This window comes from Alnus glutinosa, chromosome 11 (assembly GCF_958979055.1).
Source record: "Alnus glutinosa chromosome 11, dhAlnGlut1.1, whole genome shotgun sequence".
NCBI lineage: Eukaryota > Viridiplantae > Streptophyta > Magnoliopsida > Fagales > Betulaceae > Alnus > Alnus glutinosa.
In genome coordinates, this window is record NC_084896.1 from 15,912,770 (window position 1) to 15,940,008 (window position 27,239).

At 34.0% G+C, this 27,239-nt stretch overlaps 1 protein-coding gene and 1 pseudogene across 1 annotated transcript; both read right to left on the reverse strand.

Moving 5' to 3' along the window:
- Positions 1 to 27,239, reverse strand: part of LOC133881143 (uncharacterized) — a 75,853-nt pseudogene that overhangs the window by 28,244 nt on the left and 20,370 nt on the right.
- On the reverse strand, positions 22,322 to 25,080 carry LOC133881939 (receptor-like protein 56). Its single transcript, XM_062321016.1, has 2 exons — positions 24,735 to 25,080; positions 22,322 to 24,201 (listed from the first exon to the last, which is right to left on the reverse strand). The coding sequence occupies exons 1-2, from the start codon at positions 25,078 to 25,080 to the stop codon at positions 22,322 to 22,324; spliced, it is 2,226 nt and encodes a 741-aa protein (XP_062177000.1).

Here is a 27,239-nt window from a genome sequence, read left to right on the forward strand (position 1 = left end):
CACAAGTTAGTTTGAAAATATGGATGCGGACCTGGTTATTTGTAATATTTATATTCGTATTATATTTTGAAGTATTTGTATTTATGCAGTTATTGTAGTCATTGAATATAGTTATTATTCACCGTTTGCACATGAAGTCACGAGCGTAAAGATTACTATTAAAATCTATATGCAAGATTAAATAATGCGGTTATTATTATATGTAAACTTAAATAAATTAAGATTTTACTTATTACACAAATCACGATTATCAGCCATATATATAGGGTTATTGTCTTATAGAGTAATCGGGATTTGGATTACCCAAAAAAACAAACAAAAAAAAAAAAACAAAAAAAAAAAGAAAAAAAAAAAAAAAAGAGCAAATGTAGTGAGGTATAACTTTGAGATAATAGTGAAAAAAACTTAACATAACCTAAAGGTCTTAAACTTTGAGATAATCCGCATTCTCTAAAACCGTTTTCCGTAATTACATATGCAGATAGTGATTTTTGTGGATAGCGAATATCTGCAGATAGCACCCACATTTTCATCCTTGAATTACAAGTACAACCCACTTTTATTTCACATTTAACTTATGTTATACGGTCAATGAGCCTTCAATGGTATGTATTATATTTTTATCAAATAATATTAATGTAGCAGTTTTAATCATTTTTTTTAATAAGGAAAAAATACATATATCCCCTTCAAAATATCATTTCATTGTCAATATCCCCCTCAAAGCCAACAAAAAGACCAAAATGACCTTAAATTTTTTTCAATAAAACAAAAATACCTTATAAATTAGAAAAAAAAATCATATTAAAAAATAGAACTTAAAAATTAAAAAAAAATTAAAAATTGGTTTAAAAATAAAATTAAAAATTAAAAAAATTAAAAAAATAAACGAAAAAAATAAAATGATGGCCTTTGTTTTTCATTTTTTTTTCGTTTATATATATATTTAATTTTTTTAAGTTTTTAGAACAAAAATTTAATTAATTGTCTTGGTTTATTTTATTTAATATTTTTGTAGTTTTTAGTTTTTTGTTATAATTTTTAATATATATATATATATATATATATATTTTTTATGAATTTTTTTTTTTTTTCGTTATTGGGAGGACATTGACATTGTTTTGGTAGCTTAGAGGGAAGATTGACACAGTTGATAGTTTGGGGAGACATTGACAATGTGTTGTAGTTTGAGGGGGATATATGTACTTTTTTCTTCTAATAATTACTAATGTAAAGATTAGTTGGGACTAATGACGAAATCAGAAAAGACATTTTTGTAGAAAGATTTTTAAATTTTTTTGGGATTTTTAAAGATTGGGGAGTAGTGCCTCCAAAATCGAGTAATTCTACATGTGATATAAATGTCCATCAAGTATCCATTAAATAATGAGGAAGCTTTTAAAATCACAAGTTGATCAAATTCACCTTTTGATCAATCACACGCCCAATGGTAATTTAAAAGCCACATCATTATTTGATGGACACTTGATGGACATTTATATCACATCTAGAATTACTCCTCCAAAACTATGAGTATTTATATTCCTATTTGGGATTGTCACGTGAGTATTGTAGAATAATTATATGATAAAATTGGAATTTTTAACATTACTCATTAGTTAGTTTTTTTTTTTAAAAAAAAAAATTAAAGAAAAATGGTTGATCCAAAAGCTGCTTAACAGTACCACTTCAGCAAAGGAAGATAAAAGTGAGATAAAAATGTAGTATATAATATTTCTCCTTTAGATTATTATTAACTCTCTTACCATTAGACAAAGATCAATGAAGATGATTTATTTCATAAGAAATGATCATTGTACAATTTTTATATAACTCTAACAACTTCTTTTCTTTTTTTTTTTTTTTTTATGATCAACCATTGAATATATGGGTGTACAAGCGGGGTCGTTATTAACCGGTAACCGCCAACAACCGCTAGCCGAAAAAATCGAAAATAACCGCAACCGAATAACCGGGTACCAGGTTGCAGTTACCGGTTATATCATTTTAAAAAATCGATTAATAATCGTGTAACCGGTAACCTGTTTTTATTATTATTATTATTATTATTATTATTATAATTATATTATACTTATTAATTGATAATAGGCACATTTTAACTAAGACAATCTCTTTCTATCCAATGATACAAAGATTGTAATATATTATGTAACGATGTCTAAAATATTGGCTCTATATCATTAAAAGTGTTATATCACCGGTGTTACTTTCTACTTTTATGGGGAAGTCGTTGTATAGTGTGAAGGGTCAATACTTTGCTTTTGTTGATTATTTATTTTTATTTTTTTCTAAGCCTTGTCTAGCTTTTATGAGAGAAACCTCAAGCCTTGACTAATATAATGATTACTAGTTGGAGGGCATGTGAGTAAACAAAGTAAGTGAAGTAAAATTATATAACACAATTTTATTTTTAAGTGTATGCAGGATGACAAGAGAGAAAGATAAACAAGAAATTGCGTGCTAAAGGGCTCAAGTGATGGTAAGTTATTTCAATCCCATTGTCACTTACTTATTGGTGCAAGTACTGTGAAATGTAGCAAGCGGGAGGCTTGTATTGTGTTATAAGGATGAGTACAAATTATTTGGAGTGTTTGGCTATTGACCATATAAAGGCTAGGAATTTGGAAGCAGAGGATATAGGCAGTTTCATTAATACACTTAATGTCTTACTTTAGAACAACTAATTTGTTCAAGTAGATGTAATCATGCATTAATGGGTAATTGGGTTCATGTGGGTTGGGTTTGATTGTTGCTTTTAAGTTTAGGTGATTTCATGACATATGTGTTTTGATTTTGTAATTTTGGTTGATGGTTGTTTAGATTTAGGGTTTGTTGGGTGGTCTTGTGGTGTTTTGGAGTTTAATGGTTAGTTTTTACCGTGTTTGGTATTGTTTAGGTACGTATATGAACTAGTCTACTTGACTTCTAGGGTTTTAATCTTAATTAAAAATGATTGACATATATGTTTGATTGGGTTGTAAGAGGTGAAGTTTAGAAGGAATTTATTGTAGTTTGGCTAACTATCTTTTCTAAATGATCTTCTTTTTGTTGTTCGTTGATTTTTTTTTATTTTTTTATTTTTTATGGGAGCTGTCTTTGCCTCTTGTAAGCCTCATTGCTTGATCTCATTCTTTGAAACGGAGGTGGAGAGAAAGGGTTGTCTTATACATTGATTCATTTTGCACATGACGGTTAAAAAATCTTCGGTCTTGCACAAGTATGTCACAGGATTTACTTTGCTTGAACTGTCCAACTTCTCCCAGGTAACTTTGGACATTGACGTTCACTATCAAGTTGGCAGCCCACGGGATGTTGGATGAGATTGCTGGCTCAAATGCACATTTAGACCCAAAGATGTTAAAAGCTTTCATTTTCTTCTTCTTAGTGGGTTTTTTCTTGTTTCTTTTTTCAAAGTTCAAACAAACCCAGAAAATTGCCTCCAACACCCAACTCCGTAGTCCAATGACCGATTTATGGCCGGTGACAAAACGTGTGTGGGATCCTCACTTGCCATGGACAATCCTGTAAAAAGAAAATGAAGAAGTTTATAAATCCAAAGAGACCTGAAAAACACCCAGAAGAAGATTACCCAGAAACTAAATCAATGTGAAAACAAAGAAGATGGAGATATAATTAATGGAGTTCCAAAGCAAAAGCCTTTAATGTCTCTTGGTTCAAAGATCCCGCATCAAATTTGTCTCCTTTTCCCACTGATACTCAGCGAGAATGAGAGCACTATTAAAGAAATCATAAAAAATAAAAATAAAAATAAAAATAAAAATCGGATATTTTCAGTGGGGAGTGAATGGACCATCTTGTTTGTTTTTCTTTAATTTTTTTTTAAATTTTTTCTTGTTTTTCTTTAATTTTTTTAATTTGTTTTTCTTTAAAAAAAATAACTTTTTAATTTAATTTTATTTTTTTTCAAAAAATTGGTTTTTTTATGGATTTTTTTTTAATTTTAAGTTAATTTTGGGTTTTTTTTTTTTAAAAAAAAAACATTCTTTTCTCTCTTTTTTTTTCATTTTTTTTTTAAAAATTTTTTTTAAGTTTAATTTTGTTAATTTGTTTTTAAAAAATTTATTTTTTGTTTATTTATTTATTTTTTGAATTTATAAAGACATTTTTGCCTTCACTGTGTCAAGTCTGGTCGATCGAACTCTATCACGATTGATCGGAATACTTAACGTACTATGATCGATCGGATGGTCTATCGATCATATTGTCTTATCACGATCAATCAGACTACTACACTAGGATCGATCGAACCTTCATTGTGTCAAGTTTGGTCAATCAAACTCTATCACAATCGATCCGACTAATTAATCCACTATGATCGATCGGATGGTCTATCGATCATATTGTTCTATAACAATCGATCAGACTACTACACTAGGATCGATCGGACGTTCGATCGAACCTTCACTGTGTCAAGTTTGGTCGATCGAACTCTATCATGATCGATCGAACTAATTGATGCACTATGATCGATCGAATGGTCTATCGATTATATTATTCTATCATGATCGATCACACTACTACACTAGGATCGATCAAACCTTCACTGCGTCAAGTCTGATCGATCGAACTCTATCATGATTAACCAGACTAATACATTAATAGGTTCGATCGGATGTTTGATCGATTGGAGTAATACACTTTGATCGATCAGATATTCTATCGATCCTATGATCCTGTCATGATCGATTAGACTATTACTTATTAGGATCAGTTGCACGTTAGATCGAACATTCATTGTGTCAATTCAGGTCGATCGAACTCTATCAAAATCAATCGGACTAATTAATGCACTATGATCGATTGGATGGTCTATCGATCATATTATTCTATCATGATCGATCAGACTACTACATTAGGATCGATCGGACATTCGATCGAACCTTCACTGTCTCAAGTCTGATCAATTGAACTCTATCATGATTAACTAGACTAATGCATTAATAGGTTCGATCGAATGTTTGATCGATTGGAGTAATACACTTTGATCGATAAGATATTCTATCGATCCTATGATCCTGTCATGATCGATCAAACTATTACTTATTAGGATCAATCGCACCTTAGATCGAACATTCACTGTGTCAAGTTTGGTCGATCAAACTCTATCACAATCGATCGGACTAATTAATGCACTATGATCGATCGGATGGTCAATCGATCATATTATCCAATCATGATCGATCAGACTACTACATTAGGATCGATCGGATGTTCGATCGAACCTTCACTATATCAAGTCTAATCGATCGAACTCTATCATGATTAACCAGACTAATGAATTAATAGGTTCGATCGGATGTTTGATCGATTGGAGTAATTCACTTTGATCGATCAAACTATTACTTATTAGGATGAATTGCACGTTAGATGAAATATTCATTGTGTCAAGTCTGGTCGATCGAGCTCTATCACAATCGATCGGACTAATTAATTCACTACGATCGATCTGATGGTCTATCGATCATATTATTCAATCATGATCGATCAGACTACTACATTAGGATCGATCTGACGTTCGATCGAACCTTCACTGCGTCAAGTCTGATCGATCGAACTCTGTCATGATTAACCAGACTAATGCATTATAGGTTCGATCGGATGTTTGATCGATTGGAGTAATACACTTTAATCGATTAGATATTCTATTGATCCTATGATCCTGTCATGATGATCAGACTATTACTTATTAGGATCAATCGCACGTAGGGCTGGTAAAACAGGTACCCGACACGACCCATGGAGAGCCGCGACCCGTTTAAGCTAGACCCAGACATGACCAGTTTATGTTAACGGGTTGGGGCTCCAAACACGACACGAACACGATAATTTCACGAGTCACCCAACATGACCTGTGAAACCCATTTAGCATAATGGGTCGCATACATGACCCGTTTGACCCTAACCTAATATTCTAAGCTAAAAAATGTAAACATCCATGAACACTCGGTTTTTCATTCTCTGAACTACATATGGTATTATACATACAAATTATAGACCATCAAATTGGGAACTAAAACATGATTTACAAGTTATTTCACTTGGATACCTATTTCTCAATTCATTCAATCAATTTTAGATTTGTCCACAGATTTAGCAAAGCCAAGAAAGCTAATAAAGAAAAGTTGATGAATTTCGAACACATACCACACGCCCTTGGCGGACTCGTCATCCAAATCACGCCGCTTCCTCGCAGCATCGCCTCTACTGATGAGTGCCAAATATTGTATATTTGGACCCCTTAATTTGCATTAGTTAGACCTTTAGTTTTGTTATTTTCTAATATTTTTGTTTAGTTTTTGTATTTTGGTATTTTGCAGATCATGGAGAGAAAACGGTAGTTTTAAAGTGAAAAATATGCAAATTTTGGAAGTCAAAATCGGATTGGATTAAATTTCAAGTTCTGCACAAGTCATAGTATTTTGATTATAACTTTCAGCTCAAGTATTGGATTGAAATGAAATCAGCGGTGTTGGAAAGATAATTCAAACTGCTACAAATAATTGTGAAATAGAATTTTCCTAATTCGAATGTCTGCTACGTCATAAATGTCCAGTAATATAAGAGCGCAAATTTCCTTGTTCCTGACAGCTGCAGACACTCCAAACCCTAGCATTCTTTTCTCTTATTAGGGTTTTTGAGGAGTAGAGGTGCCATTTTAAAAATATGGCCCTAAACCCTAGCGTTCTTTTCTCCTATTAGGGTTTAGAGGGGTAGAGGTGCCATTTTGTAAAATATTGGTTTAACCTAATCTTTTGCTATAAATACCCCCTGCTAGGACCACTTAGAGCATCAATTTTTCTTCAGAGCATTGTTTTAGCTCTCGTCTTGTTCCTTATTTTGTAAGTGTTACTTTGTTCTTATATTATTTTAATTCAAAGTTTTTTTTTTTTAGTTCTTCTTTTCTTTTATCGCTTTACTTTTATAATATTTAAATTTTCAGTTCTTCTTCTTCTTCTTCCTTATCAATTTTAATTCATAGCACTTTTAGTTTATTGTTATTTAATTTTTCGATCTCTCTTTCTTTTCCATTATTTCGTTTGTTGTTTTCTTTTATTTCTGTTCTTTTGTTCTTCCTTTTTCTTTTCGTTTTATTTTATTATTATGATTTCATTTCAAGATTGCTCGGTGTTTTTAGTCACGAGAGGCTAAAATCTTCAACTAAGGTTGATGATGAAACCTCATCAATGATAACACATTCGCTCTTGTCATGATATTCATAAATTCAATATTTATTTATATTCAAATTCTATATCAATCTCTTTATTTATATATATATATATATATATATATATATATATTTGTGTAATTTAATCGATGGATACATTGATTGATTTCTTTAAAATTGGGGTATCTATTGTGATTTCAGGATACAATAGATGATTTCAATTAAAAAAAAGGGATAATCGTTGTGATTTGTGAGTTGAATTATTCAAATATTTTCCTGTTTTGAATTTGAATATCGGGCATATTAAATTGAATTTATGAATAAAATGCAAGAGTAGGGTGTTTGATTTGGTTTGGTAAATTCCGATACCTTAGTGTTTGTTTTATAAATTGTTCTTGTTTATTTTAATTTCGTTTATTATTTTGGTTTCAAAAAAATTCCACATCTTTGGGTCTAGGTTAAAATAAAATTAATTTAAATAGAAATTGATTTTCGTTTGTTTACACAGACTTCCCTATGGATACGATCTCGTACTTGCGCATGCACTATGCTACATATGACTCGTGCGCTTGCGAGTATTAAAATTTGCACATCAAGTTTTTGGCGCCGTTGCCGGGGAAGTGTTGATTTGTAAGAAAGAAATCAAGTTTTGTTTATTTTAATTTTTTTTTTCTACTAGATTTTTTTTTCTCAATCTTTTTATTTTTTATTTTTTAGGAAAAGGAAAAAAAAAACACAAAAGAAAAGAGCAAGGGTTTCTGTTACGTGGTTGTTTCAGGTTGTACGAAGTCAATCGAGCGACCGTCAAAGTTGATCAATCGAACCAACACAAGAGGCGTTACCTGGAGAAGTTTAGTAGCATAAAATTTTTGCCAAAATTTTTTTTTTTGGTCCAAACCTGTAAGTTTCAATTCTTGCATTTTCAGTGTCTTTGTTTGGTTGTATGCACTTGAGTTAAGTTTTGATTTTTTTTTCTTATTTATTTTGTTTGTGCTATTTTTCTTTTAATCTTCAAAAAAATAAAAAAATAAATAATAGATTAAAAAATAATAAGAGAAAAGAGAAGACTTTGCTAGTGTGGGTCTACGAAACTATCTAAGGGGCAAAAATCAAGGCAAATTCTAGCAAGGAAGGTCTTGGGATTTAAGTGTGTCCAGTGTGACCCCCCTCACCTTCCTGGGAACTAACCTAGATTGCACCTTAGAGAATTTTGTTTACCCTACTTGCAATTTCTTTTCTCTATCTTGTTTATTTTTTATTTTTTATTTTTCCTTCTTTTTTATTTTTTATTTTATTTTTTTTTTATCTTGATTGTTTTGTGGTTAAATTTTGTTTGGAATTCTGTGTATGCTTGGTCGAAGATCCTTGAACTTAGAATTGTTACCCTTAGATCCCAATATAGATAGGGTGTGTAGGAAAAAGTGCAAAACACCTGTACGAGCAAAAGTTGAGCGGAAAACAACTTCTGAGATGGGAGACAACACAGAAGGGAATCCCAATATAAATGTGGAGCAGCCAAGAGCCGAAAATGTGGACTACACTAGATCACTCAGGGATTTATTCGCACCCATTGCGACGAACTCTGCGTCATGTATAGTTTTGCCACCCACCAATGCCACCCACTTCGATCTAAAACCTCATGTCATCCAACTCTTGCCTCATTCCATGGCTTGGACCTCAAAAATCCTTACAGCCATGTAAAAAAGTTCAAAGATATCTGTGTTACTTTCAAATTTCAGAACTTTTCTGAAGAATCTGTTCATCTTAGACTCTTTCCATTCTCTCTTCACGATAGAGCCAAGACATGGCTGGATTCAAATATGCCTGGTTCTATCACATCTTGGGATAGCTTGCTAAACAAGCTTTACAACAAATTTTTCCCAATGTCCAAGGTGAATGAATGTAAAAAGGAAATAAGCTCTTTTACTCAGGAGGAGGATGAAAAATTTTCGGAGAGTTGGGAAAGATTTAAAGAAATGTTGATCAAGTGCCCTCCTCATGGATATGGGAAATGGAGACTCGTGCAGTTCTTTTACCAAGGATTGACTCAATCCAGCCGCAGTATGATTGAGTCAATGAATGGAGGTGCATTTCTGAGTTTGACGGGAGAAGAAGCATATCGGACCTTGGATCAGTTGTCCAACAACTCCCAAAAGTAGGATTTTTCAAGCTATTGGGATAGATCAGCTTGCATCCAAAAGAAGGGAGGCATCTACGAGGTGAAGGAAGATATGGAGCTAAAGATGAAGTTAGATGCCCTTACTAAGAAGGTTTATGCCCTCGTTATAGGGAAATCCATCAATGCGGCGAACCCATTCCATGTGGATTGCTGATCCATCTATGCTAGCCCCATTCACTCAGCACAAACTTGTCCTTCTTTGCCAACCTTTGTCGAGTCATCAATGGAACAAGTTAATGCTTTCAATGACTTTAGGAAGCAATCCAATGGACCTTTCTCTGAGACTTACAATCGTGGGTGGCGAAACCATCCTAATTTTTCGTGGAAGCAGACCCCACCAATGAATCAAGGGGGGGACCTCATCAAGCCTATAATCAATATCCCCCCGGATTTCATCATCCTGTTCATCATCATAGTCGCCAAGCACCACCAGCACCAGAATACCAACCCCCTACTCAAGCCCAAGCCTCTTCTTCACATTCCACGTTAGAGGACATTCTCAAGGCCTTCATGTAGCTTACAGGCCAGTCCATCAATGAAGTGAAGAATGCTACCATGGTGAACACCCAAGCGATTGCCAAGATAGAGGTTCAAATTGGTCAAATCGCAAATCACCTGGGTGAGAAAGAGAAGGGAAAGCTTCCTAGCCAGCCCGTGCCCAATCCAAAGTTACACTGTACTGGTGAAAGTTCTTATGCACACAGGCAGGAGCATGTAACCAATGTCCCGAAGAGAGTTTGTCTGACCGAGCAGGTTAGCTCAATCCTTCAATGCAAGATGCCATTAAAGTACAAGGACCCTGGGTGTCCTACTATCTCTTGCATGATAGGACTCAGCCGAATTGAGAGGGCTTTATTAGATCTTGGAGCAAGTGTGAATCTCTTACCCTATTCGGTTTATCTGCAATTGGGGTTAGGGGAATTAAAGCCTACATCCATGACAATTCAATTGGCTGACAGGTCGGTGAAAAGACCACAGGGAATCGTTGAGGATGTTTTGGTAAAAGTGGACAAATTTTATTTTCCCGTGGATTTTGTTGTGCTTGATACAAAACCGGTTCAGAATGTTGGGATTCAGATACCGGTAATTTTAGGGCGACCATTCTTAGCTACGGCTAAGGCCCTAATTAATTGTAGGACAGGGGTAATGAAGATCTCTTTTGGCAACATGACAATGGAGCTGAATATCTTTGATATCAGCAATCAGCCATTAAAGTATGATGAGGTCGAAAGTGTATGTTTGATTGAGGAGATCAAGGAGGACACTGTAGATAAATCAAGCATTAAAGACCCCCTGGATGCATGTCTTGCTCAATTTGGAGAGGATTTGAATTTAGATAAGTTACTTGAGCAAGCTGATGTCCTTTTGGAGTCTACTCCTCTAGTGAGCAGTAAGAATGAGGAGAACATAGATGAATCAAACATAGAAGACCTCTTAGAGGCATGCTTCGCTCAATCTGGAGAAGATTTGGATAAGTTACTTGAGCAAGCTGATGCCATTTTGGAGTCTGCTCCTCTGGTGAGCAGTGAGAATGAAAAGGCAGCAATACCTAAGCCTCCCAAGAAGGAACTTACACATCTACAAGAAATTGTTAAGTATAAGTTCCTAGGTCCAGAAGATGTTTTACCAGTAAGTATAGCTTTGGATTTGCTTGATGCTCCAGCGGAAAAGTTATCAGATGTTTTAAGAGAGCACATGAAAGATAACGGCTGGACTATTGATGATAGCAAGTGGGTGAGCCCGATTCATGACGTGCCTAAGCAGGCTAGTTTGACTGTAGTATAAAACGAGGATGACGAGTTTGTGCCAACTCGTATTCAGTCAGGATGGAGAGCATGGATAGACTACCGCAAAGTGCATGCCGCCACGAGGAAGGCTTATTTTTCACACCCATTCATTGATCCTATGGTAGAGTACTTGGCGTGGCATGAGTGTTTGAGATGACCCTGTTGGAAGATTCTGGCTACTCAGAGTGATTATCGTCTTTTGTGGGAAGTCTGGCTGAAGACTAAAAACTTAGCACTTGTGGGAGGCAACCCTCATTCTTTTACTTATCACTTGATCTTGTTTGTTTTGTTTTGTTTTGTTTTGTTTTTCAGGAGCAGTGTCTACCATTCAAGTTTGCGGGAAAGTTCTTATATGGTACACCCGACTTACATCGCCCATTCGGTATTATATTTCTGGACACATTGGGGACAATGTGTTATTTTAGTTTGGGGGTGGGGTAGACATTTCTGGATGTTAGGTTTATTGCTTTTGTGTGTAAAAAAATAAAAGCTATTTCACTTGGATACCCATTTCTCAATTCATTCAATCAATTCTAGATTTGTCCACAAATTTAGCAAAGCCAAGAAAGTTAATAAAGAAAAGTTGATGAATTTCGAACACATACCGCACGCCCTTGGCAGACTCGTCATCCAAATCATGCCGCTTCCTCGCACCACTGCCGTGATTCGCTCTTAGGTCCAAACTCATTGGATCACTCCCCAAAATGTCCCGATTCGCACCGCTAAGTGCTAACGTCCCTGAATTGCATGCTCCCCAGCCCCAATCCCCGTCTAAACTCCCCCACACCCCCGCTGCCATTCATCGGGAACTGAAGAAGAAGGAGTAGCGCTAAAGAAAAGCAGAGAGAGAGAGAGCGTCGCTGCGTCGAGCGGGTCTAGCGGGAGGAAGAAGAGGGGATGACGTGGCGCTGAAGCTTAAAGGAGAAAGAAAAGAAGACGGAAGACTGAAGAAGTTAGGGCTTTTCACTTTCGGCCCTAACCTAAATTACCTAATAATCTAAATCAGTAAATCTAATCCCATTTCTTTTTCTTTTTCTTTTTAAATATATATATATATATATATATATATATATATATATATATATATATATATATATATATATATATATATATATATATATATATATATATATATATATATATATATATATATATATATATATAAAAGAAGAAGAAGAAGAAGAAGAAGAAGAAGAAGAAGAAGAAGAAAAGAAGAAGAAAAAAAAAAAGGTAATCGTGTCTGGCGGGTCACCTGTGGGTGACCCATGACCCGACCCGCCAAACAGAGATAAACGGGTCATAAACGAGTCAACCCGTTTCTGACCTAAACCCGTTTAAGATAGACCCAAACCCACTAATTTTGTGTCGTGTTCGTGTCGGGTTGTTACGTTGTGTCAAAATTGCCAACCTTAATCGCACATTAGATCGAACATTCATTGTGTCAAGTCTGGTCGATCGAATTCTATCATAATCGATCAGACTAATTAATGCACTATGATCGATCAAATGGTCTATCGATCATATTATTCTATCATGATCAATCAGACTACTACATTAGGATCGAGGATCGATCGGACGTTCGATCGAATATTCACTGTGTCAAGTCTGATCGATCGAACTCGATCATGATTAATCACGCTAATGCATTAATAGGTTTGATCAGATGTTTGATTGATTGGAGTAATACACTTTGATCGATAAGATATTCTATCAATCCTATGATCCTGTCATGATCAATTAGACTATTACTTATTAGGATCAATCGCACGTTAGATCGAACATTCACTGTGTCAAGTCTGGTCGATCGAACTCTATCACAATCGATTAGACTAATTAATGCACTATGATTGATCAGATGGTCTATCGATCATATTATTCTATAATGATCAATCAGACTACTACATTAGGATCGATCGGACGTTCAATCGAACCTTCACTGCGTCAAGTCTAATCGATCGAACTCTGTCATGATTAATCACACTAAAACATTAATAGGTTCGATCGGATGTTTGATCGATTTGAGTAATACACTTTGATCGATCAGATATTCTATCGATCAGATTCTTACTTATTAGGATCAATGGCACGTTAAATCGAACATTCACTTTGTCAAGTCTGGTCGATCGAACTCTATTACAATCGATTGGACTAATTAATGCACTATGACCAATCGGATGGTCTATCGATCATATTATTTTATCATGATCGATTGAACTACTAGTAATTTAAATTTGAAATTATATTTTTTAAAAAATCATACCAACTTAATATTTAGTGGCACGTCACTAATAATTTAAATTTTAAATTATTTGTTAAAAAATTATTTTAATTTAATATTTAGTGATGTGCCAAATTTAACATGTCACTCAAGTAGTGACGTGTCATATTTAGCACGTCACTAAAGTAGTGACGTGGCAAATTTGCCACGCCACTAATTATTTTAAATTATATTTTTTTTTTTGAAAAAATATATTGGCATAATATTTTGTGTGGTGCTAAAATTTGCACGTCACTCCGTTAGTGACATGCTAAATTTTGCACGTTACTACTTTAGTGACATGCAAAATTTTGCATCACTAATTATGTAAAATTACATAATTTTTTTTTTAAAAATAATAATTTGACATAGTGTTTAGTGATGTGCTAAATTTTGCACGTCACTAAAGTTCACTAATTATTTAACATAATATTTAGTGACGTACAACATTTTGCACGTCACTAATGATAAAATTATATTATTTTTAAAAAAATTATATTGACTTAATATTTAGTGGCGTGTTAAATTTTGCACGTCACTAAATAGTGACGCTCCAAATTTCGCACGCTAATAAATAGTGACGCGCAAATTTTCGCATGTCACTAAATACTTTATTGACACTCAAATTTTTAGCACGTTACTAATGTTAGTGACGCACAGAAATCTGTGCATCACTAAATGCCAAGCTTTTTGTAGTGCATGTGCAATGGATTTTTTTTTTAAGTTTTAAAATTAAATTATAATTAATAATTCTGTACATTACGTGGGTTATGAGTTAGATATCTTTTAATAGGAAAAGAAAAGAAATATAGTGCATTGCAAAAAGGAAAGGGAATGGTCAACAAAATAAGAAAAAGTGGAGTTGGAAGGACAAATTCGTAGTGCTGTGTGGATGAAATAAGAGACAAAATTGAAGAAAAGAAGAACAAAAGAAAACAAAGGGAATTGAAGAAAAGTAGAGCAAAAGAAAGCATGGCCCACAAGAAGACTTTTCTCCTTGTTTTTGGAGCAAACTGCGTGACTCACAGTTGAGAAGCTCACATGAACAAGCCAATGTGGTTCAATAAGGAAGAAGAAATGAAAGGCGCCGCAAATTCTTTTTCATTTTTAGTTTATGCTGCTGTTATACGCTGTTAGAATAACCTTAGTTCTATTCTGCGTCAGTTGGTATTAGAGCTTAAGTGTTTTCTTGGGGTGAATTTTCATCAGTTTTCATGACTAGTGGTCGTGCTTGGCATAGAGAGGTTCCAAATGAGGATGTCTCCTACCATAAACGCAATTTACAAGACGTAATAATTGAAGACTTGCAGAGGCAGGTTGCGGAGTTAAACCAGCGTCTTGTGGCGCAAAACATGGAGATGTATCGCGATATTGATGGTCGCAATTCAAAATCCAATTTCGAGAACCCGTATTACAATCATGTTCTGGTTCAAGAACATCGTGGTCGGGATGAAAAGTTTCAACTTGAAGAAGACGTTGAAGATCCTTCTCAATGTTTTATAGATTAGAATTCTCCACCAACTTATAAACATATGTCAACGACAAAGATCTTATAGAGGTAAGTTTTTTTTTTTTTTTTTTTTTTTTTTTTTTTTTTCATATGGTGAAGAGGTTAAACAAAAAGTGGATAATCATGTGTTTGATGAAAGTTCAAGGAGTGAAATATCTCAATGGGGCCTTGAGAAAATCAATTATGTTAATTTTCTTGGGATCAAAATCTTGACGTTGGTTTTGGCAAGATAGAAGAAAATTTGATTTTTCGTGGTAAAGAAAGAACTGAATTTTTTTGGAAAAAAATTTACGTTGAATGAATTTATGACAATCAATTAAAAGCTTATGAAGATTATTTCATCTCAAGTTGGTGCGAGTAACTTCATATCAAATATTTAGAGTCATGTTGTGATGGGTTACAAGTTGTCTTTATTCTAGTATCAAGTTTCTTTGGTGTTGAGAAATATAGAATGGAATAAATTGATTGAACATCCAAAAGATCAAGGCAAAGATGATTCCAATTCAAGGACGAATTCTTTCCAACCCGGTGAGACTGATGCAAGAGAAAATTAGGCATAAAACTTGAAGATTATTTATTGAATAAGATCAACCCAAGAATGGAAAGAATCATATAAAATATTGGAAGATTATTTTTAGAGTAATATATTTTACTTTCTGTATAAGAATTTTACTTTGTCTCAAAGTTTATGGTTATGTTTTGTGTTTTTATTTATTTCTTTTTCTCCAAGTATTTGGCTTGGAAAATACTCAAACTTTACCTATATAAAGGCATGTTTATATTTTTGTGGAATCAAGTTTTGAAGTATCAATTAAATTTAAGTCTTACAGAGTTATTTCTATGTTTGCTTATTTGGGGTAATTAAAGTATTTCTCTTCTCTATTTGTTATTTTTGCTGCTATCATACCCTGTCAGAACAATCTTAATTTTGCCTTGCGTCAGTAGCCCATCGCTATTCAAGCCATACAAAAAACTGTATTAACAGTTTGGTGCCGTATGTGGGAATCGACAATTCTCATCTCTTTAGAGTAATGGCTAAGATTGGCTGATGAGTTTCCTTCTCCAGATTGTTCATCATCTATGGCAGATATACAGTAATATATAGCAAATCTGCACGGATATGACCTACACACTCATATAGGACGGATTTATACAGATCTACACTCTTGTATCTCGGATTAGGTCCTCAAAGATTCCACTTATAATATCTAATAGTTATTTTTTAATAGTTATTTTATATATAAATCGTTCAAAAAACATTTATATGCATAGTTTCACTATTGTGCCAACTGGAGGTGTGAAAAGCACTGTGCAGAACTATTATGCATAGCTTTTCTATTAATGTGTGAAAAACATTTATATGCATAGCTTTATTATTGTGCTAACTAAATGTGTAAAAAGCACTATGTAGAACTATTATGCACAGCTTTTCTATCAATGTGTGAAAAACACACAATAGTAAAGTTATGCATATAAATGCTTTTGCGGATATCTAAGAGTGATATCCACATTTTGCAAGTGCGGGTGCGAATATCGTAAATAACTGCACAAATATCCACGTGCACACACTCTCAACCTTCCATTTTTGAAAAATAACTCACTCTTTAGTTTATACTATATCCCTCAAAACTTTTCCAATGAAAAGATGGTAATCAAGAAAGAGTAATGTGATTTCTAACGACTCGCCAAAAAGATATCCCCAAGATGAGTTTCTCCACAAGCAATCTACTTATATATATATATATATATATATATATATGCTGTTAGCTTTATTTTATTCACAGCTAATCATCTCTGCTAATGACTATCATCAGCAACAGTTATTCAAGAATATTATTATGGAGTCTTCAAAATCTGTGACTATTATGTCAAAATGAAGAAGTTTGTGATGCAACTACCAATTAGAAAATATTTAGAATTGCTCTAACTCAAACATTGGATCAATACTGGTACAGATTCTAGAATCAGACATGGTCAGTGTTTGAATTAAAAGTTAATTGATAGCACTAGTGGAGACAACATTACAGTTAAATACTATGTTCTTTTATAACTTCTAACAAATATATGTTTACAAAACTGTGCCTCAATAAAAGTTACAGGCAGATCCTATCAACTTGCTCCAACCTAGGAAGATAAGCTCATAAGCTGATTAGTCTTACTGTCTTAATTCACCGTAGAGAATCAACAGAAGATGTCCATCTCCGAAGTAACAAAGAATAAAAAGAAAAACATTGAATTGACACGTCTGAACAAAACCCAAATTCCTTCCCATGAGCAAGGAGGAAAAGTAGATGGAAACAAAATTCTAGGCGATAAGAGAGGGCAAGACACAGCCCGACTGTAGAAACGTCGAAGCCACAGTTAATTGCAGCACCGTCACAAAACAACCTGGTCAAAATTGATCTACATCATGCACCCTGTTAAGCCTGACGGTCTTGATTCTTTTGAAGCCGCTGTGCAACAGAATGAAATAGTTTCTTGTCCATAGAATTCTGTCCTACCAACATGAGACCATAGGATATTTACTCTGAACAAGAATAGAAACCTTAAGGTCAAAATACAAATAACTGACCAAGCCTTAACCAATTAAACAAATGTCAACCAAACTTTGAAGTATAAATGGAGGTTCACATAATTATCTCATCCAACTATGTTAACCGACTAATTATATGAAGGGCAAAAGCAAACTGTTCTTACAAAATTGTTTACCTCTTATGGTAAAATGCACCTAGTTATTGACTAGAGTCAAAATAAGGGCTCATATCATAATAGATAGTGACTTATATATAAAAAAATAAAAAATAATAATAACAAAATCATTCCGGGGACAAAACAAAAGCAGGCCAGGATATGTGTCACTCACCAAAAAGAAAGAAAAAAAGGTTGGAATATTGCAATTGAACATCACCAAGAAGCCGCATATACTGATACATTCAAAAATAACATGACAAGTGGATTCTTATACTGATACATCAAACAAAGCTATCACAGCCAATCCATACACTCAATTCTATCATTTGGAGAGCCGCAGATGCATGCAATATGAGTAGCTCATTGCACCCGATCAGGATCTGCAACCATTGGCATCAAATATCGACTCACATTCATAACGAAGGGGGCGTAAAACCAAATAAATGCCAAGTACCGGACAATCTTCCAGATTGGTTTATTACGAATGTAGAGCTACGTAGTCTCCAAGTGCACATGCTTGCAGGGAAATGCTTTCCCTAAAGATGTTCAGACTCAAGGTTATGGGATTTCTTTGATCAAGATACGTAACACATAAGAAAGTCAGTGGCAAGGCAATCAGGTAAAAGTAGCAAGTATGATGTTTGAATAACACCAAATGAACAAACTCAAAAACAAAGATATCAATTCCAGTTTGGATTACTTTTGAATGATGTACCACATCTTGCAAATTTACCTTTTTTCTTGCTCCTAATTTGTTTCTCCATCCATTGATTACAACAACATATTTTTAAAACCCTGACACTCCTTGGCATAATATTGAGACAAAGAAACAAGTAACAACACTCTGAGGCCACAGCTGGAAGAAGTGCTGCCTGATCTAACAGCACCCATGGGTCCATTACTTGTTTTGCTTGTGATTCCTTTACCAAAATACTCAGCAATCACAGAAAAACCATCCTTTGAACTCTTTACTTGCTGGAAGAACTGAGCCTGATCTTGAGAATTATGCTCCAAACTTCTCTTCATTTTTAGAACAGACCAATATTCGGGAGTACACTCAGCAATAAGTAATAAGTAAGCAGCAACCTGATACTATAATAGGAGGCAAGATGTCATGTCATCCCTTTCAATATAAAAAAGAGGTTTCAAAAGATAATTCACCAATGAAATATGGCTTTTCATATCATTTGAAAAGCTTCTAGTACGTGCATGACATTCTCTCAGTCTCGCTTATTTTGAGTGGGAATGAAGGGTTTGAATTCATCGCAATCCCATAAAACATTCAAAGAAAATTTGATCAGTGAGGACAAGAGTTTACATGGTGAAATCATACCTCCATTTTGTAAATCCAGTCCTTTCTTAGATTTGACACGAGATTGACTCATGATGGACTCATTGGTAGAAGAACCTCATCGTTGGAAATACTTAACTTTACAACTGCGCCAGAATGCACTAAAATTTTCTGAGGTTGGAAATACTTAACTTTACAACTGCGCCAGAATGCAATAAAATTTTCTGAAATGATGGCTTTACTGGCAATCCATAAGCAACAAAGACCTCCCCAGACATAGGATTGGCAATGCCTTGTAATTTTGCAGCAAAGATTGTAGTTAGAGCAACCTTTTTTTTTTTTTTTTTTTTTTTTTTTTTTTTTTAATTTTTAATTTTTTTTTTAATTTTATTATTATTATTATTATTTTTTTATAAGTAAGAAAGTGTCGATTCATGTTTTTTAACGAGGTTGATAGGAATTTTGGTAAGTAATTTCGATGTGGTCAGGTGATGAGAGTGTCAGTTCATAGGAGTATATATATATTGACAACGGCCGGCAATTCATTAAAAAAAAAAGTAATTAACTCATAGAATTATTTTTTCTTTCTCTTTTTCAATTTCGCGAGATGCGTTTGATATTATTCATGTAATCTCATCTAAAAGTAGTTGAACCAAAAGCAATGAGATCTAGCATAAAAAAGGGTGAAGGGAGTACTAGCAAATTCAAGACCCACCAGATGGAAGTATAACTTACCAAATTGAGAAGAAAAAAGTAGCTAAACCACAATCATTTTCTAAATAATGGGAATAAGTGCCCCATGATTGAATTTTGTTGATAAAATCATCCCTGACTATCTATATTGATTGTCAATTTCACTACAGTCATCTGGAAACTGAGATCTAATTTCGGATCAAAGTATCTACTTAACACAGCACCACTATTGGCACAATGTGTACATTCACTACCGCTATAAGGCAAGAGGACCACAATAGATGTAGATGATATTTACCCTTGTAGAAGCTCTGAACTTCTGCAACAGGTCACCCAACTATAGATTTCAATATTACAACTGTTCAACTAAAATCGTTCATTATCAGTCGCAGTAATTAATTACATATTAAAACTTCAAATTGCATGCCATAATTGATAGAATAGTTACTAGCACATAATTAAGATGTTTTCTGGTGATCCTTGTGAGAATCCTAGTCTTTGACAAAAAGACTTCCATAATTCATTCTCAACACCATGTTTCTTACAGACAGTTATGATTGAATTCTTATCTCTTGAGAGGCTTTAAACCCCATTAAGAGCATCACGGATATCAAGAGCACAGGATGCCCACCTTGTCTTTTCCAGTTATGTCCGTACAGTGCTAGTGTCAACGACTGAGCCTGCTGACATCAGCAATTGTTGCAGCTTATGACACAGTATAGGGTAATAGGGGTCTGTCTAGGCCTTGATCAACCTGCACTGATTAACTATGGTCCTAAAGCTCAAAGAAGCAGGTGAAGAGACTAACAAAGGAGGATAAATATGAAATAGCATTCAGAAAGGAGGGGCGGTTGCAGACGAAGAGGGAAAAGAGGTGGAGAGGATCCTTTTCCTGCACCTGAGCCGAGAGAGAGTTACAGAGATGGAGAGGGAAAGTAGCTTGAGAGCTACTTGCTGGTTTGGCCGAATGAAATACAAAGAAAGAGAGGATACAAGCTGCTGGCCAAGAGAACCAACGAGAGGAAGAGAGATCAGAGCTCTTTGCTGTCTTTCGCTGTCTGGAAGAAGAAAACCAGAGAAAGATGAAGTCTCTGCTGAAAGAAGATAGGTTGCTGTATTAAGAGAGAAACAGAGGGAAAGAGAGAGAAATCTGCAGAGAAAGAAGTAGGAGGAGTTGCTGTTTCTGGTTTGCTGCTGTATACAAAGAAGAGGATGGGTTCTTTTGGGGTGCTCTTGCTGCTGCTATGCCAACTGAGAGAGAAACAGAAAGAGAGAAAAGAGAAAAGAGGGCTGCTACTGGTTAGCCGATAGAAACAGAAAAATAAGGAAGAAGAAGAAGGGAATTGGCGTGAAATGTGAAGGGGGCTACTCTCATTGTATGCTTACACGAAGGGTTGCGATTACTTGAAGCTGGAATCGATCTAATGGCTAGGAAGGATTCATCTCACCTGGGCCTGAAGTCTTGGCAAGTGGGAGAAAATATCTCCTATCTACAACAAACTAACACTTAGTTTCTAACTTAGGAAGTTAATTTTTTTTTTTTTTTTTTAGATAGGAAGTTAATTTTCTAACTTAATGATTAAACTGACATTTATCAACGTGTATGGGCTGGGCAATATCAACGTATAAGATGGGTCTTCAACGTGTACTGGGCTGGGCCGTGAGTCCTCCTTATCTTATATCCTCGTGCAACTAAAATTTAGATTCCAATTAAATGAAAGTTTTTTAACTTTGTGAATATTAAGTCATTAACTAGCTAAATGATTAAAGATTCTTGTTTAATTGTTTTAGCCTTCATAATATTTAAGAGATGGGCTGGGTTCATGCGTGGACTAAAATTTATCGATGGGTATTGATAATTTTTTATAAAAATTAAAGACCCATTAATAATAACGCTAGATGTGAATTTTTGTCCAAATGAGGGGTAATATGTTTTACGAGTGTTTTCGCCTCTTTAACAAAGTCAAAAAATTATGAAATTTGGAGGGTGGATAGAGGAATTTGTGTAGAGTTTTCTAGTTTTTGAATCAACTAAAACGGAAAGTTTTATCATGTATGATTATTTTGGTAAAAGACGAAAAGTTTTATTAATTAAGGCATGTTTATAATTCCAATTTGAGAAAAAGTTTAACATATGATTATTTTGGTGAAAAAGGCTGTTGAATCTAAAAAGTGCATCGGCATATTTGTGACTCTAATTCAAGTAGTACTTGTGATTTGGGATCTTCATACAGTGAGGCCAAAGCAAGTTCTGTGGTTGCAACACCAAGGCGGAATAGACTTTGGTGCATCGACAAAGAAGCTTGTGTAAGTGTGTCTCCTAAAAATTCACCTTGATAAACAAAAACAAAAAATGTGTGGTCAATAGCTTTTATTTTGTAAAGAAAATTCTGGTTTGCCTTTTAAAAAATGTGTAGTTGAGGTCATGGCAAACTTTGGATGTACTACTTGAAAATATATAGCAAAGCATTAACCATAATTCTTCAATCGACAACAATTCCTACCAAAATCTAAACTAAGCTAAATCGATTTCAAATTCTTTAAGGTGCAACAATTCCCATGAAAATGAAATTTCAGGCTATAATGAAATTCTAGAACCATTGCAACTTTTACACAACTATTTCCAAGTGTAAGCTAGAAGCACTTCGTAATACAACATCTTTATTGAAGATAAGCATTACTTTGAAGTACATATATAGCTGTGAATCACCGATACTTGGAGAGCATTTCAAAACATGACTCAATAATTCTGTCCACAGCTCTAAAATAGATACGCCTCCAATTCTTGTTAATGATTAGGATCCCAAAGAAAACCCAAAATCCGAATGCATAAGATACAACAACAAATGCATAGAAGAATAAAGGGCTATCGATTATTCTAGTCTCTTCCTTTTCATCCTCATGTCCAGGTTCAAGTTGGTTTGTAGTTGAGCAGTTTCTCGGCAGAGGGTCTCCACAGAGATCCGGATTTCCATCATAGCATTGTGTCTCGAAAGTTGAGAACTGCCTCTCAAATGGGACTCTTCCAGAAAGATTGTTATAGGCAACACTAAATACTGATAGAGAAGTCATTTCAACAAATTCAAAAGGAATTCCCCCACTCAACTTGTTGTGGGAAAGATCCAAGCTCTCCACGTTTTTCAAGTTTTGAAAAGAATTTGGAATGGGGCCTGTTAGAAAATTATTTGACAAGTTCAAGGACCGAAGCTGCGACAATTCTTCCATTTCAAAAGGAATGTTACCTGTCAATTGGTTAGATGACATGTCAATTATAGTCATCAATGAGAGTGGGATACCTTTGTAAGCATATACCTCACGTTTTATTCGCAAAGACGTTGTAATTTCGAATTTAAGCCCTAGTTTACTTGGATGTACTAGGAAATACAGTCGACCCTTTTCTATGAAATATTTTGAGCCATTAGAGCTTGGAGAAATCTTCTTCCAGAATGTAATGTTATCAAGACAGGAGGGAATACCTCCTGAAATATGATTATCAGAGATATCGAAAACTTGCAAACTTTCCATTTCACACATTCTTCGGAGTAGGTGACCTTCAAAGTGATTTCCACTCAAAAGGACTGCCGCCAAGAAAGGTTGATCATACAACCACTTTGAAATATTACCAGACAAGTTATTGTTTCGAATATCTAGGATTACTAGAGAGGGGCTGTTTGATATCGAGAGTGAGATCATTCCTTCAAATTGATTGTCGTTGAGTTGTAAGCACTCCAACCATGTCATTTTGGAGTCCCTTGGGAGCATTTCTCCTTTCAATTTATTGTTTGATAGATTTAGATATACCAGTGGGGTGCCATCTCTAGTCAAACTTTGCGGTATTGTCCCTGAGAGCATGTTATTAGAAAGGTCTAATGCTTCAAAAAACAGATTGCCAAAAGACCAAGGAATGATGCCCTCTAATGCATTTGAGGACATGTCAACATGATATAAGTTTGGAAGAAGATGTCCAATATTTTCGGGAAGAGGGCCTTTGACCTGATTATCTGATATGTCGAAGGATCTAAGTGATGAAGTTCGATTAGCAAAGCAACCAAGAAAAAGAGAACCATCAATTTTGTTACTTCTCAAGGATAAAGATCCGATACTCAAGTTGAATAGCAACTGACAAGGTATGCTTCCCTCTATTAAGTTGTGAGACAAGTCTAGGCAATACAATAAAACTTGGGTGGTGATGAAGCTTGGGACAACGTGACCATTCTTCTTGTTGAGGTTACAATTCGACAAATTCAGATAATTTAGCTGAAATGTTGGAACCCATGAGGGAGATTCGGTTTCAATTTTCAAATTGCAGTTGCTTGAAAGATCAAGGTATTTAAGACTTGAAGCATTGGCAAAAGTAGAAAATGATAAAACCCCATCTAATTTATTGGCCGAAACATCAAACTTCATAATCTTGCTTTGTTTGGAGAATATTGATGGAGGTAAATTACCATAAAGACGATTATTTGATAGAATAAGTTCTTGAAGGTTTCCAATCGTCCCAAGACAAGAGGGAATACCGCCTTCCATTCTATTGTTCTGAAGATTCAAATATGTTAGATGATTTAATCGCTTCAGCTCGCAAAAAGCTGCATCAAAGTGATCAATTGTGAAAAATGAGTTCCAATGTAGTAATATGTATATGCTTAGAAGGCATAGAATTAAAAAAGAAATAAAAATGGTAGGTGCGACCAGGGAGTAAATTCTTCATCCAAAGAAATTTTTAGTCAAATTAGTTTTAATTGCCCAAGTTTAAAAAGCAAACACGACAGCACCAAAATAATGAACAACCTAATTTTTACACTTGTAGTTACATTTTGCTTTATAAGTTAATGAGATTTTATGGGATGCAGTCGAATTTGAGAATTATGTGAACTTGCGTGTTTAATGAGATGGAATATTGAGGTCAGAAAATAATAATGAATTACGACTTATTATGAATTATGTGAACTCTGAAGGTAGAATTCTCTGCAAGATCTCAAGGTATGAGAGTCATTTAGAATTTCAGGAATTAGCCAAAATTAATTGAGTTGGAAGGTGAGAAAGCAAACAAAATTAAATGAAGCTGAACAAATTATGGGATTAGAAAAGAAAAAAGAGGAAAGTAAGAGTTCTCACGCACGTTCAAGCCCTCCTCCAATTTGCATGTTATACAGTGATAGTTCTTCGAGTTCATCAAATAAGGTGAACAAGGTTACATTTGGATACCATGTACTTCTTGATGAAGCGTACTCCCCTACCAAAAACATGAAGCTAACTCCTCCAGCAATACCGCCACAAAAGATTCCACTCGCTTCACAACAATCCCTTCCATTCCAACCCTCAAAGGCTGAACCATTTGTGGAGTTGTTGATCTCCAAGAGAGCTCTCGTCTGTTCTTTGCTGCATCCTTTACCACAAGCCAAAGGGTATAAAGCGATAGTCGCAATCCAAACAAAAATGACATTTTTAGCAAAACAAGTCTCCATTTCTCAAGAGATTCTGATCGATGCAACTACGAAAACGAATGGCTATTGCCTTTATATGCAATATTGGTTGCAAGTCTTGAATAATCCATGCGCACATTTTCTGGAGAGCAGTGTGTATTGGAAATAGCTTGAAAATGACAACATATATGAACTACTTTTGGTTTCATTTTCCTTTTCTTTCTTTTACCAAATTGCACCTGCTTTTCAAACTTCAAATTATGACCCAATAACCCAAACCAAGAAGCACGTAAAAGCTTTAGTCAAAAGTAGTTCATATACAAATATATATATATATATATATATATATATATATATATATATATATATATATATATATATATATATATATATATATCCCTTTTCATGACTCCCATGATTTATGGGTTTTGTTCATAATTTCCTAAGTTAATTGTATGCATAGCTATTTTATGCAATACTGTTAATGTTATTTTATGCAAAATTTCATAGTTATATCATGCAATAAATATTGTTTTTTTTTTTTTGGATGAATATTGTTTATACAAATTAGTAACATTATTTCAAGGATTGATATTATTTCCCATGCAAAGTTATTATAGACTTACAGTACATTATTATACTTACTTTAAATTGTGAACGCAAATTATCATACAATGGAAAAAGAAAAAAAAGGGAAGGTGATATTTTTAAAAGGATGTTTTATTGGAGCTTACTTAATTATTGCCTATCTTTTAAGCGTTAAAACTATGAAAAACAAACATATCTCAATATTGATTTAAATAAACGTTAAAACTTAGGATGCTTAATTGACCCCTTATTATGAGCACTAAGATTAGAAATTAATAGCATACTATATATGTTTTTTTTTTTTTTTTTTTAATTTTTTTTTTCTTTCAAAGTAAGTATGAAACACAATTCAGTAAAGACATCGATCGATGATCTAAATTATATTTAGGGATCTTAAAGAAGGAATGGAAATCATTTAAGGCAAAAAAGGTATCAATAATACATTTTTTTAACAGAAAATTCAATAAAAAATTCAGGTATTCCCTAAATATAATTTGACTAAATTGAGAAATCATATCAACATAAGAGGTAAGGGATCGAAATAACGTTTACAATTAAGTAAAAGTTAAATATATATTTTTTTAAATGATAAAATCATTTTGTAATATTTTACGAATAATAGAGTTCAAGACATTAACTTCTAGGAACGTGCATGATAAGAAAATACTTGTGCATGTCATGCATAATTACTTGAACAAAAAGCAACATAGATTGGAACCCATGAGAGAGATGAAGCTTGGGACAACGTGATCATTCAACAAGAAGAATGGTCACGTAATAAAAGATATTTCTATAGGACATATTTTTCGAAGCACACACTCAAATTGATTGAATATTTATTCTAATCAAAACAGTTTGTGAAGTGAAGCTTTTATGATTGTTTAGAGTCCTTAAAAAGGTTTTGGTGTTTTTTTTTTAATGCAATTGTATAAAATAAAAATTACTAGAAGAAGAAGAAGAAAGAAGAAAGGTGTATTAAACAAATACTTGCATATATGAATTCGAGACTAAAAGGATTATCAGTTTCATTTTGATTTCCCATTCTCAAAGAAATAATTGCAACAATGTGAGTTTTTTTTTTTTTTCAAGATATGCAAGGGGCACTCTATGAGGGCAGTACAAACGAGGCGGTTATAGCTGCACTGTAACCGTTAACTGCTTATAACCACCAATCGCTTAGCTGCTTTTGATGGCGGTTATAAATAATCACTAACCACCTAGGGCAAAGCGGTTAGCGATTTTAGGGATAAGAGTAGGCGGTTAATAACCGCTAATAGCCTACCCTTAGATATAAATAATAAAAATATTTATATTATATATTTAATATAAAAAAAAATAACTTTGATACACAAAGTGATGTATTTAATTTTATTTAAAAATAAATAAATCTTCCATCCGCTCTAAATTTTTTATTCTCTTTGATAACAAGCAAAGATTATACTTGGGATCACAATTTATTATCAATATTTTAAAATCTGTAAAAAGTTCAAATCACTATCTTTGAGCCATTAAATCTAAGATTCCAGTGCCTTATTCAATTTTTCCCAAGGTCCTACAGTTCATTTTTAAGGTAACAAATTAAGCGGGTTTGATGGAAATCTCATCGGCCAAAT

What these genes read in the sequence shown, in the direction of transcription:
- LOC133881939 (XM_062321016.1), bottom strand. Translation starts at nt 25,080, where the DNA reads ATGGAGACTTGTTTTGCTAAAAATGTCATTTTTGTTTGGATTGCGACT. An exon ending in AATTGGAGGAGGGCTTGAAC is followed by an intron (nt 24,202 to 24,734) that starts GTGCGTGAGAAC and finishes ACTTTGATGCAG; the next exon opens with CTTTTTGCGAGCTGAAGCGA.